The sequence below is a fragment of the Ischnura elegans genome, chromosome 3 (assembly GCF_921293095.1).
Source record: "Ischnura elegans chromosome 3, ioIscEleg1.1, whole genome shotgun sequence".
NCBI lineage: Eukaryota > Metazoa > Arthropoda > Insecta > Odonata > Coenagrionidae > Ischnura > Ischnura elegans.
This window is the reverse complement of record NC_060248.1, coordinates 72,510,693-72,524,504: the sequence shown is the minus strand read 5'-3', so window position 1 is coordinate 72,524,504 and position 13,812 is coordinate 72,510,693. Positions and strand designations below refer to the sequence as shown.

The following is a 13,812-nucleotide window of genomic DNA, read 5'->3' as shown; positions in this document are numbered from 1 at the left end:
CCTCCGAGCTCATCGTAAAAACTATCCTATGGAAACCATTTACTCCCGCTGAACTCATAACAAGTTTGCAAAATATTAGAAAAATATACGATGATTTTCAATTTCGCATCACGATAACATCAAAAGCTACCCTCGAAAAATGTATTTTAAACTGACTCACAGAACTGTGTAAAATTTCATTATTCGAAGGGGCATCTCAGTTTATCGAAGAATTTTCCATGTGCACTTTACATTCTTCAATAATGCATTTACTGTATGTTTTAATTCTGTAAAATTCCCACACGCCAGGGAAAAATTTCTGATTAAATTATGGGTTTGCTTGAAAATTTTGAGATGTATATTGGAATATGGTTCGGAAATATTGAAAATTCTTTTGATTATTCCCGAATTACATTAGCAAATCGGAAAAAATGCTATCCTAGAAAGCACGACCTTTTTCGTTTTCGGTTAAAATTCCTTAGTCAATCTTATATTTATATCCTGTCACCGCTACGATAACTTTGGCTCCGAAAAAATCGACCTACTCCAACAGACTAAGAGATGACTACCAAATAAATCTAAAATAAACCAGCTTCCTTTTCCAATCCGATCTCACTTCTACCTATGGTAAAGCACACTCCTACCATTTCAATGAGTAACGGGAACTCCTTTCCAATCTTTGTTAGAGAACAGGACTCCTCGGTCGATCTGTTGCCATTTTCCGACCAACTTGGCAAGGTTTGTCTCGGCCGCAGAGTTGCTTTCTTCATCTGATTGGCAAGATAAGGCGTTTTGGGATCCTTTCCTAGGAAAGCTTTATCAACATCTTCCGCAACCCTCTACAGTCGAAAACCTCAACTGTTCTGATATCGCTCCTCATCGCTGGACAACACTTGAAACCCTTTTCTTAAAATGAGTCTGGATAATCGTAATTAAGTGAGAAAATTCCATTAAAGAGAGAGGCAAGCATTTTGTACTAAAGTTTTCCCGAAAAATGCTCTTTCATCAATCCTTCAGGATAAATATCAAAATTTAAAGATAAAATTTCAAGACGGCTTTGTGCTAATCAGTAGCCAACTCATCAAATGATCCCTCGTTAAATTCATTAACTACTTGATTTAAAATAAACTACCATTTTTCTACAGCTTATAACTCAAATCAAACGAATGTAACGAGAAACGAGGGTTCTGTCCTTTAAGTTTAGTCCATGAAACCATTCCATAGTCCATTGCTATGTACTTGCTCCACACAGGGTGAGAGGTGAATTCCCTGGTGAATCTTTGTTCTTTGCCCCGAATAATATCGCGAGAAAATCGGACGGGTTGTTGCAAAACCCGAGACCCGAGATTGAGCATTCCTCAGCATTTTAATTCGAATAAAAAAAAAACCAGCCTTTCGCAAAAGTTGAAAACGTGGGATCTGGATGAGGGATACTATTTCAACATTACGCAACGAGAGGTCGCGATGTTGAATTACTCGATGAGCACACATGGGCATAAAAAAACTAACACTTCTCCATCATTTCGACATCAAGATACGAATGCGTCTGTGGAAATTTCTGGAGTCCGACCATTTGCAAGTTTTTTCCCCCTCTAAGAAATCTCGGAGCCGGAGAGAGAGAGAGAGAGAGAGAGGAAAGAGATTTACTTAATTGTTTTTATGCCATCACAGTGGACTAAAAAACTTCTCGAGTCAAAGCTTCGAGATCGGAAAATTCGCCACACGATCACCACACAGCACCTCGGTGGGGATTCATACGTAAGCATGGGATGCACATGGCGGCCTTTTTCTCTCTCTCCTCCTTAATTTTATTTTTTCCCTAGCCTCCCCCTTCCCCGGTGAGATGGATGAAAATGGAATAATGAATGCCGAAGATTTGCGGCGAGCTCATTATCGCATTCCGACTCTTGCGGTCGCTCTTCGATACCGCTGGCCACGCATCAATCACCCCTTCCCCGCCTCGACCCATCGATCATGCGTCCGATTAATTGACGTGAGCGAAAAATAAACTCGTGCTAATCGCCACAGTGAGACACCACCGGGAGTCCGCTCTCTCTCTCTCTCTCTGAAAATATTCTGGCCATCGCTCCTGAACGCACTCTTCTCTCGCCTTCGCCAGTGAAACACTCAAAGGGAGGCGACCCAAGTGCGGTAAATCAAAGGAGGAGGGCGACGACAAAAGATTTTCGTAGCGCCGTGTTCGTCTCCTCACCTCATTAGAACCCAGGCGGGAATCGGGTGTATATAAGATGGTTCAGGCTCAATCTGATGGAATTCTAACAAATTGTAAATTAAAAATCACATGAAATTTTCCAAAATTTTTAAAAATTTAAATCAAAATGAAAATTTATGTTTTCAGCAGATTTTGTGTTATCGCCCGAAGGCCTCCACATCCAACATTCCAACACCAAAATTCAAACTCTTTTCTTTCCAACCACAGATGACCGACTAAAAGTCACCAAACGGTGAGTATTCTCCCACAGGTGATTCGTCGCGTGCTCTTCTCCCCATGGCATATAATCCATGCGATATCAACTAGACTGACAAGAGAAGTAAAAAATGGTCGGAGAGCCACGGGGCGATTTTCTCGCTGAGAAAATCGCCCCGTGGCGGCCACAACTTATGGGACCCTCCTTCCCGCCCGGCAAAAATAAAACGTGCACCACGCAAGCCGAACTCAAGTCAACGAATGCATGAACCTCCCACGAGCACAGACTATGGTCCCTTATCTCTCCCTCACCTCGGAGACCAGACGACCACCACACAAGACAAGCACCACCACCAACACAGAAGCGGTTCCCTCCAGTAGTCTGCCTCCCCACACAAAACACACCAGTCTTCCACTTTTCAAGCACCTGCCACTCGGCGAATATCCCTCACTCCACCACTAAGCTACGACCTCTCGGAATCCTTCCAATCTCTCCGACTTCGCCTACTTTTTTTTTATTATTTCGAACCAGGAAAGCCACTGTTTCCGCCCCAAACCACCGCATACTACAACTACCACTACAACACCCTTTCCTCGAAATACTATATGCCCTCCTCCCTAATTCTCTCGAAGTCTTCCCGAAAAACTTATAAGACGCCCCCGATGATTCCATCCGCTGCACGATGAGCGAATAACTTGACTCCCGAGACCCGGCTTTTTCGTGACCTCTTGCCGGCAGATAGAGGCGGAGAGAGATAATTTGTGCACCGGGATTTACGCGAGGGCGGTTGTTTTTGTGCGACGCCCGGAATAAATGGACATATTTCCTCCCGAGGATTCAAAGGGCATCCCTGACGGACACTAGATTTTTAAAAAAGTGGTGGACAAAGCACGATTCCCGGAATAGAGACAACGATAGACCTTGGAATGGCTGGGGGGACACGGTGAGTGAGGTGGACAATGGGAATGCATTGCTCGGCTAATAAATGCAGGCCAAATAAATTAGGCCAGATTCTTTCCGACGACGGAGAATACGTGTGGACAGAGAGATAAGTAACTCGCACGCTCTCGTCCCCTAAGGAGGAATTATGCAGCAGATGCAACGAGAGAAGGCCTTTACTGAAAGTGCCATCGGCGCTATCTTCATTATGTGCCCAGAAAAAAATAAGGCAACAAAATGACGTCATCCATAAAAATTAAGCTCAACCAAGAAGAAGTAATGGAATCAATCATAAGGAGTCATGAATTTGGAGATGATCAAATTTGGCTAATACGCGTTGGAAGACAAAATCCTTCGCATCCTTTCCGAGTGATTGATTTTTCTCAGCGAACTCCGTATTTTCCTTTCGTTTATATTTAAGAACCGAGCAAACTGGCCCTATTCAATGTCAATTCTGCCGGGCCAAGGATTAAAATTATTTCTTAGAATTTCATCCTGAGAGGAGGGGGACAGATAATTCACTTCCCCGAAGTCGAATCGGCCGAAATAGAATACTCGAACTTGGCACATATTCCCGAGGAGGTAAGGACAGTGGGGGGATTTAAGAGGGCGTCTTCCCCAATAAGAATGAGGAATAAGCGATAACGGATCAGGACTGGTCGTCACCAGTCCTAGCACGGTCGAGTTACGAGTGGAACGAAACGGGCCCGGGCGTCGAAAAATACCCCGTCGTCAATCTTATTTGGGGGACGAAGTGGGAATTCCGATTTAATTCATGGTCTTTTAACGCCCGGTGACTCTTCCCTCTCTGGTTCTTATTTTTACGACCCGAAAAATAACTCCTCCAAGGACAAGGACCCTAAAGGAGGGATACAGTATTGATGAATTAGTTCGGGAAACTATCTTGAAGCACTTACGATTCCGGACTGGGCGATTAAGTATATAAATAAATTATGTACCAATGTCTCTTAAAAAGGCTTGATTTGTAGACTCGCGACGAGTTTAAATTCTCTTTCCTCGGGGTTTTAGAAAAGACGAGGATTGGAAAAGAACAAAATACGCCGTGTAACCGAAGAGCCGAGACTTTGGAGGAACAGCAGTCATAAACCCCGATGTAATGTGCCAACTCACGGGAAGATTAAGTAGCCTATATATTCGATCGGACAATTCGGTCGTGGATGATGCGATGCGAGCTTTTTTATTCTCCCCCGCCTCAATCCTTCCACCTGGAAGGTTAATGTTCGACAGAGAGTATTTCATTCCATACCCAGAGGCACTTGAACACTGGTCGATACTCAAAAAGTCGAGGTCTTCCGACAAAAGGGTGGGTGTGTTTTTGGACTGGGCGTTTCAGAGTTCTTCTTAGAGGGGGGAGGGAATGGAAGGAGCATAGAGGAGGCCCCCCGGGTGGGATCCAACTTGTTTTTCTCCATCCCTGCCGCCGCTATTTCGAGGAGGGCAATGCAGACTCATTCGGTCATGAAGGGGTGTGGGGGAATTAACGATCTACGACTCGACTCACTTCTATATATCTCGCTCAGGAAGCATCCCACCCCCAAACCTATAAATGCTCTATAAAACGTATATAAATACGTGTAAGCACGTCGACACTGATTAGATACGTGGTATTTTTTTCTCTCCCTAGAAAGCTCGGAGGCCGCTTTTGAAGCATCCGGGTGAAAAATAGGTGGGCGTCGCATCTTTTAAAGGCGCTTTCAATGATTGATCATGCCGGTCGGTCGTGAAGGCAAAGGATATCACTCTTCGGAGTCCTAGAGAATCGGAAATCTCTTCGGCGGTCTTTCCAAACTTGAGTTCCGAACGGTGGCAGCCGCGTAAAAACTCAATCCCGGGCGCTTAACCACGGAGATGACCACAAAATGGAAGGCTAATGAACGTAACACGGCGAAAATGAGCTGCATCGGCTCATGAGTCGCACGAAGTGGGAAGATAAACAAAAAAATAACCGTTCGCATCGCTTCGGGGTTCTGTGGTTACCACCCGCTTTGTGAACGAATAATTTACCGCAGAGAAAGTTAACTTTCAGACGCCCGCAAAACTTTATTGCTCTCCCCCGATAGCAAAACGGTCGCACGGCGTTGGAAACCAAACGCTCTCTGTGACTGAACCGGTAATTTCCGCGAGAAAAAAGTCATTCTCTCCCTTCCCTCCTCGCGAGGGAAGGCGTTCAGAGTTGCTACGGCACGGAGGCCTTCCGTTTAACGACAGCTCAAACCATGGTAGAGGGGGATGTCGGTGAATTTAACGTTTACCTTTCACTTCGCGTAAATTTCCCGCTGCCATCGTTTTGCCTCTTCCCTTGGGGGGTCCGCTAAATTAAAAAGGAAGTCCTTTCACCCCCGGGGAAAAGAGAGCGCTACCGCGGGAGGTTCCTTTGAGATGGTCCGTCGTCGGCGCCTTTGGAGTCGCGAAGGCGCGTGGGATTGCATTGGCCATTCACCACTTGCTCTGGGAGGGAGAAGAGAGCCCACGCCACTTCAACTGTTTTCAGGGAGCGCCGAAAGCCTACAGTATTCGTTAGCTACCACCACTATGTCGTGGAGGGAGGGCCAAGATAACTACAAACCTATCACTAGAAACTAATACAAAAAAGTAAAGCCACCCGGCTAAACTCAGAGGAAGAAAGATCAGTTTTGACGCCTCCACGCGCGAATTTACGACGGTTTTACTAATCCAAGTTTGCATAAAAGCGCAAATATTCTATTTCAATAAAACCATATTCCATAACAATATTTTTGCACAAAAAAGTCGCAGCTTAATTTTCCTCCACTCTCCTACATATAAAAGAAACATTAATGGTAGAGTCTGATTTCGAAACCTGAGAAAAATCGAATCCATGAACTACATCAAACACAACGTAAAGAAATAAAAATATAACTACCGCTAACTTTAAAACCAACAGCAACAGTTCTGGAAAGCGGATATTGCCCTAAAATCACCACAAAAAGCTAGCGCGGTCTTCATGTACATGTAGTAGTAAAATCCTACCATGTATTCCCTAAATTTCCACCCAACACCCTTACCGGTAAGGAAGAGGCAAAGACACGGAGAACCTCGCCATCAGCCAGTCTTCTCTGAGGATGTTTATTCGCGGCATAATTTTCAGGGCACTTGGGCTTCCCGACCGCCTCCGACAGAATGAGAAGCATCAGCTTGCAGATGCGCCTCCTTTGTAAGGGCAGTGGTGGGAACGAGTGGCGGATGTGAAAATGCAAAAGGGCACTCTAGATTTTGGGGATGCAGAGATCCTTTAAGCAAATACCCTCACGGGATCAACGGGACGGGACGAGGTGCCTTAAAGCGCGGATTGAGCCAATAAAAGACCGAGTGAAAGGGTATGGAAACCAGTTCAGGTTGATCTTCAACTCATGCGGAAGTGTTTAAGAGGCTCATGACCAAAGGTTTGAAAGGAAGTAAGAGCTACGAATTTATTACGAGTAAAGAAATGTGAGCACACAAATTTTGGTCTAAAAATAGAGTGCTTAGGAAACGGAGATAAAAGCATCAGGTAATTTCTAATTGAAAACGCTATAATAGTGGTAAATTTTTACGAAAAGCATGTGTGTTTAAAAATTCAAATCCAAATAATCAATTTAGATGGTCGCAATCAGCACAAAGGAGATTACATTTACCTATTCCCTTGATTGAATAGAGCGTCAAGAATTAGCCATGAGAATAAAGAATCCCCTGGATGCACGACATATGGAGAGAAGTTCCCACTCGAATGCGCTGCATTTAAAATGCAGTGAAAGGATTGATATTTGTTCTTAGCGAACTAATTAGGCGAACAAAAACAGAAAAAATAAAACTTGCAAGACTGCCTCACTTTGAATTCATTCGCAAGGCGACCGAAAAGCGAATGGTAATCTGACAAAAAATACAGACCGTGGTAGACGGGATTGAATTCTTACCCGTAATTCTATGTAGGTCGCATACGTAACGAGGGGAAAATATGGCCTGCGACCGACGGGAAACTGGTAAAGGGCTTAAAGGTACTCGGAGCGACGAAATCCTCGGTTGGACCAAGGATAAGGCAGATCGGGTGAATCCTACGGACGGAGAAAACATCATGGCGTCTGGAGGCGTGAAGGGCTTTTTAAGCCTCCCTCCCCCACCCTTTACCCGTCTGGCGTGGTTGCGCGGCCTGGCCATCTTGGATGTCCCGTCGGATCTTACCCGCTTTTTAACTTCCAAACCCGTCCCTCTCCCACCGCCGACTTCGCCGTCTGGGGCATAAAACTGCATCGGGCAGCTGGAGTCGCACATATATATAAGTACCTACGCATGCATACACACAAGTACACGCTGTGTGTACGCGTTTGCGTCTCCGGGAAGGAGAAAAAAGGGTCCCGTAAGACGGAAAAAGAGAGTTGGTTCGAAAAAACAGAGCTGTTGTGTGGGAATAGCGATGCAAAAAAACGCAGCAGGATAGGAGAGACATTCTTCTCCGCCTGGAGATCTATCGGTGGGGAAAGGGTGGGCTGACGTTGCGGACAAATAGATGCGAGAGCGAAGCGGGGGAGGAGGAAAGACTGGCTGGATTTTCAGCGCGGGCCGTCGGAGATGGTAACAATTCTTTTTTTCTCCTGACGCGACGCTTTTTTATTGGGTAAAATATCTTTTTGGTTTCCGCCTGCGTGAGAGATTTCCTTTCTATCTTTTACACTCTCCTTTCATTTTATTTTTCATTTTACGAAATAATCGTATTAAGAGTTTTCAACACTCCTTTATCCGTGTGGGAAAATGAGTGAAGTCCCACACGCTGTGGAAGGTTGCAGTATCGGAGAGGGCAAGAACGGCTTGTTTTTGACTTCAAGACATGGCATCTGACGAAGACGACCTTGAAGAAAACATTACGGGCTCTGGTTTCGATCGTCTTCCGTCGAGGGTACCGCTAACGTCTGGTATTAGGGCCCAGAAAGACGGAAGGCCTACTCAAGTCACCATGTCCGACGTCCAATCGTCACGCTAAAGTTAGCTAAAGCACGGATATCAGATTGGACTGAAGACAGCACACTGGGGAAACCTGAGAAATTCATTATAACAAAAAATAATTTTAGGGAATTACTTTCTTTTCAATCACGACAATTCGATACATTAAGTAGTCACTCAGATATTTCTATGCCTTGACAATCATAAAACTTGTATTACCTTAGTCGGCTCTATTAAAAAAAGGATGGAATACACCGAGTTGTTTTTTTGTTATTAAAATTTTTTTACGAGAATACGTGCAGGATAGTGAATAAAATTCATGCGCTATTCTAACGTGAAATGGAGAATAGAGTACAGTTTTCACCAGTTGAACACGATCAGGAAAGGAAGTGAAAGTGGCGGAGACCCACTACCGGTATTCTTGAATAATTCGCAAAAAAAATCATTCCATAATGGATTAAAAGGCTTAGAGAGATATCTTTTCATCAGTAAGTAGCGACCGGGATTGAATCGTTGATTAAATTGAATGTAGCCGTATGTTTCTTTCCGACTCCTTCGTTGGTCAGGTGGGCAGACTTCTCGGCACACAAATTTAGCATTAACGCGACAAAGGACCACGCCGTAAAATATCCAGGGTGATATTTCTCCACTTGAACATCTCTTTCGGAAAAGAAAACAATGAATTCGCGGTAATTAACGACCGGTAAATTTCGTTTGTAGTCGGCTGAAAGGAAAGAAAAGTTCGCAAGGGAGAAAACACGAGCAGGGAGTCACCTAGGAAAGCGCAAAAAATTTGCTACAATTGCAAAAAAAGCCATTCCTCCACAAGCGACAGCCACCTGAAAAAAGTATCATGCGATCGGGTAGGAGAGAGAAAAAACTAGGATTCTGCAAAGGGTTAATCTCTTCGCGACACTGAATGCATTACACGACGTCACCTCCTCTCGACATCCACCATTGGTTCAATTGGTTGATTAAGTTTTTTTGTTTTGTTTACCTTTCATCCGCACGGCAGGAATCGGGAAACGGATTGGTGCTATATGGTGGGGCACGCTATGGTGAGTCTTGGGGTTCAAGACCCGTCTTTGGCTCGGATGCATGTGGCCACCGAACTCATTCATGGCCGCCAGATCATCCTCTCGATTGTTGGACAGCTGTCCTAAAGTGAACGAGAAAACAGTTCAGCTTCCTCGCTCTCCACGCCCCCATCCCAAATTTCATTCTCTCAATCGGTCACCTCGGAACACATGCGAACAAATTAGGTTTTATGATATAGATACTATAAAACTGAATATTACATCGCAAATTGATATTGGAATGCTAGCTGAGTGCTATCACCTTCGAAAGATCTATGGCATCGACAGTGAGGTACCTAATGGTAATGGCAAACGTAACTGAACGTTACATCACGAAAAGATCATATTGGGAATATCTGCCTTAAGCGCATAGAGATTTAACGAAGAAAATAAATCTAATAGAGAAAAATTGGCAGGAAACTACAAATAACATTCATCAGCTGCTCTTTATCGCTCCTAGAAAAAAATAATGAGAAAAATTGTTATACTCAAGGTTAAAGACAAGTAACATTCATAGCAATGATAAAAATATGACCGAGCTGTTGATAGTCTGTGGATTGGGTGAAAATGAAGAGAACGAATGGAGAGACAAATTAACACGTGACAACAAACTCGGCAACGTGGCTTCTAAAATCCCCCTAGAGCGACAAAAATCAACGACAGAAATAAACTACTTTCGGGAGAAGGTGGAAAAATTTCTAAACACGCGGAACTTAAAACCCTGTGAACACTCTTAATATGTCGCATAAGTAACGGCGTAAACAGAAGAAAATGAATAGAGGGCTTCATTTTTAAAAATATACTACTACCCGAATCCTATAATCGCTCATAGAGAAAATGCATGGGAGATTATTTTCCCGCCATCGCAGGTTATACCCGTAAATTTTTCTCGACGTCGCTCTATGATTAGCCGTTGAAGGCCATAAATATGGCCAACTTTATCGACAATTTCCCCGGAAACACTGCTTTTCCAGGAACTTTTTATCACTACGTCCCCGATGACATGGTTGAGAACACGGCCATCCCCTTGCGAAACCCCACCCGCGAGAAATTTAAAATATAGAGAGGAGTCGTGCACGAAACGATCATGCGGAATGCAAAAATCCTTGCTCCCGATTCAGCGGCGCTCGTAATTCTCTGCCCCCTCGTTTCACCCCCGCCCTTCCCTGTGCCTCCGAGTTGTCGCTTGCCCCGCATTGTTTCTTATTTTTATCTTCGAGCTTCAGCCCCAATCGGGTCGCATTGCACGGAAACACCTCGGAGCCCACCCCGTGAGAATGCATTAATATATCAATCCGAAGAAAGGTTCCGCGATGGAGGGGGTGGCCGACCCCTAGTGGTCGGAAGCTTGGAGGGGAAGAAAAGTCTGGTGACGCGGATCTGGTAAGATAGGCCGAAGTAAAAAAATTACTGCCAAGTCTTCGCTAAGTGTAACACATCACCCCGAATTTAGTTTGAAAAGGTTTCGCGAAACATGTTATATAAGTACAGTTTTCTTTGGTACGATTTCCTCGTATTATTTGGATGGATACAACGGTTATCTTCGTGCTAGAAATTATTTCGATACTTAACTGAAATAGATTGGAAATTAGACTACGAAAAAAATCACTTCTCATCGTTATAACTCAAAGCCTACCGTCTAGTTTCCAAACAGAGAACTAGATTTTGGAAAGGTATGGGTACATTCTTCAGTATCCATATCGGTAACGAAATAGTTCACACTATTAGAATAAATTGGTTCAATAATTCGGACACAACCCCTCAGAGACGAGATACTTCTCGAAAAATACTACGAAAACTTCTAAAAAAAGTAAGTCTTAATATGCTTCTCAATCGCATAGTTTATACTAAAGAGGAAAAAATATAGGTATTGGAAAAGGTCTCACTGGAACAGATTGCGCTAACTGCAGTACACCGGCCCAGTCCACCTTGAATTAAGCCCTCCCCCGTTTTTATGCAGCCTTTACCCAAATTACCGGTTTCCCAGCCAAGGAATGATCCCTCCCCAACCCTTTCCCCGGCCAGTGTATACACGCGGGAGCCCAATCAAGGAAATACCTCACGCTTGAACACACACCAATCCCTTCCCATTGGGCCCGGACGAGCCCCCTCGCCGGTGCCGAACAAAGAAAACGGCAGATGCCGACGACGATCGGCACGGCTTGACACGAAAAAGTCTACCGCCGCCTCAGGGGGCCACGGAGGGCATTCTGTGGCTGGGAAGAGGAAGAAGCTTCATTTCGTATTTCGATAATGCTTTTTTCTTCGGTTTCTTTCCCTTCGGAAAAATTTTATTACGCGAGACCCCTCTCCCCTCTTATTTTTCGTTATGTTCCACCGTTTGGGTCGTCATTGTTTACGCGCACGCCGACTTTATGACATATTGAGGGAAATAATTAAGAGCTATCAGTCTGAGTATTTGATGTTCTCTAATTAATGCATTGGAAGTAGTTCTTAATGTGCACGTTACGTTTATGGCAACACAATCGTTCTTTCTTTCAGTCAAGTAAATTCAAGTCAAGTGATCATTTCACTACAATCTAACCTATGGTAGAGAAGCTTACGCTATGATCGTAGAAACAAGTTATTTACAAAAATCATACTTGCGATACATACCAAGTTTGGTAATATTTTATCGGTATTCAAAAAACGACTATTCTCAATTGTAGGAAGGCTATTAAAAATTATTCAATTAATCTCTATCGTATCCATATTTTAACTTTTATGCCTATTAATTGAGAGATTGCTCCGAGAACAATTAGTAACGTTTATAATCTCTTCAATTCCGATCACTCCTGTCCAAGAACAATGAACACCACCTATTATTTCCTTCGGTCAAAGTTCTCCCCTCGTCCCTCCAAAACAACCTCCTTCCACCCTAATATATTTTTCCAAACTTTTTCATCCCTACAGGCGATCGGCAACTCTTCCCTCCGCCATGAAAATCATTTGTCGGAAAAGATGGGGTTGGCAGCCTTCCTGCAATCGGAAGTGTAGGTGGGTTAAGAGGGGATGGGGACCCTTTACCTCTCCCTCCCCCCCTGAACCCACAGAACGGCCTCCCAAGCCCCAATCAGGAACTAGTGAATTATAACATAACGGCCGAACCGAACAAGTCAGCGGAGAGGGAGACAAAATTGAAAGTCTCCAAATTCCGGAAAATATGCCGCGGGAGGCGAAAAAGAAAAAGGGGAAAGGGGGGAAGCTAATCGGATTGCAAGGAATAATGAAAAAATTAATGGGGCATCATCTGCCATAGGTCAGAGAAAGAAATCATTCGCAATTCGAGGGACATCAATGGAATTTCGTTCATTATTTTTTTCGAAGAGCAGACGATAATTTATATTTTTCGGAGGAGACAGTAGTTTTGGGCAATTGTTTGGAAGGAAACTCGCAGGAGGAGCGGTAATAGTTATTGATTTGAGGGCCACAGGACCGAATGGTGGGGGGGGGGGAATCGGTCCGTCTCTTCCTACCACGAAAACGAGCAAATTAAATAAAAGGGGCGCGAATGGACCGTAAACAGAACTTAACCTCCAAGCATCATTTTGAATTTCGATAGACACCTGCTCAACTTAATGACGCCACGGTAATTGGGAATAAGACGCGAGGAAATGAATTTTAAAGCAAAATTAAGGGGAGCATTAGCGATGCAAGGAAAGAATGGTTCGAGCACCGCAAGACAGACTGCTAGAGAAGTCCAGTTGGACATCGATTGTCTGCCACTGATTGAGAGTTTTAAAATAACTATGTATCTTCCTTCTGAACGCTTGGGCATGCGGGCGGAGAAAAAACCCAAGTCATTCCCTCAGAGTGAAATTCAAGGAATGGAATCGAATTAAAGCTATTGACTACGAAGATTTTTTGTGGAGCAATGAATAAGGTTGGTAAAAATGACCACTTATTTTACTTTCTGGAGAAGAATCGTGATTTCGATATAGAATCTCGTTTTCGATTAACTGGGATCTGACTCTGGATTGCATTAAATCATCACGAATAAAGGGAAAAAATTCTTTTAAACAGAGCGAAGAGGATCGTTAAGGAAAACTCAATAAAGAGATTGCGTGACCGAAAGTTTTCCAGGCGAGTCATTGGAAAAAGATTGAAAGGCAAGGGAAGCAGGAGGAAAAAAAATGCTCGGCAGGTCGCTTTCTTGATGATCGAGGAAATGATTTGATGAGAGGAATACGACATTCGTGTCAGCAAACCATGAGTAAACACCAAAAAATAAAAAAAAAGATTAATTCGTGCTCAGGGAGGAACATTAGCGAAATGTATTTGTTTAGTGTTCTGTATCCACAAAGGCCGAAGAGAACTATCGACCATTTAAAAACACTTTTTATCAAAGACGTAAAACGATATAATTTAAAAACAGGGGAAAAAACGCCAGATAGAAACGAAAATTTGCGTCTACTCTTATTATCATGATGACTTAA

General features: G+C 43.7%; 1 protein-coding gene across 8 annotated transcripts in view; it reads right to left on the bottom strand.

Moving 5' to 3' along the window:
- LOC124155996 (homeobox protein cut) overlaps positions 1–13,812 on the bottom strand; it is a 503,467-nt gene that overhangs the window by 37,755 nt on the left and 451,900 nt on the right. For 7 of the 8 annotated variants that reach the window (XM_046530251.1, XM_046530252.1, XM_046530255.1 and 4 more), the window contains one exon: positions 9,298–9,459. The exons of the other annotated variant lie outside the window; for it this stretch is intronic. In XM_046530251.1, the coding sequence (XP_046386207.1) occupies positions 9,298–9,459 (162 nt within the window). The remainder of the gene's footprint in view (positions 1–9,297; positions 9,460–13,812) is intronic. 8 annotated transcript variants of the gene reach the window in all.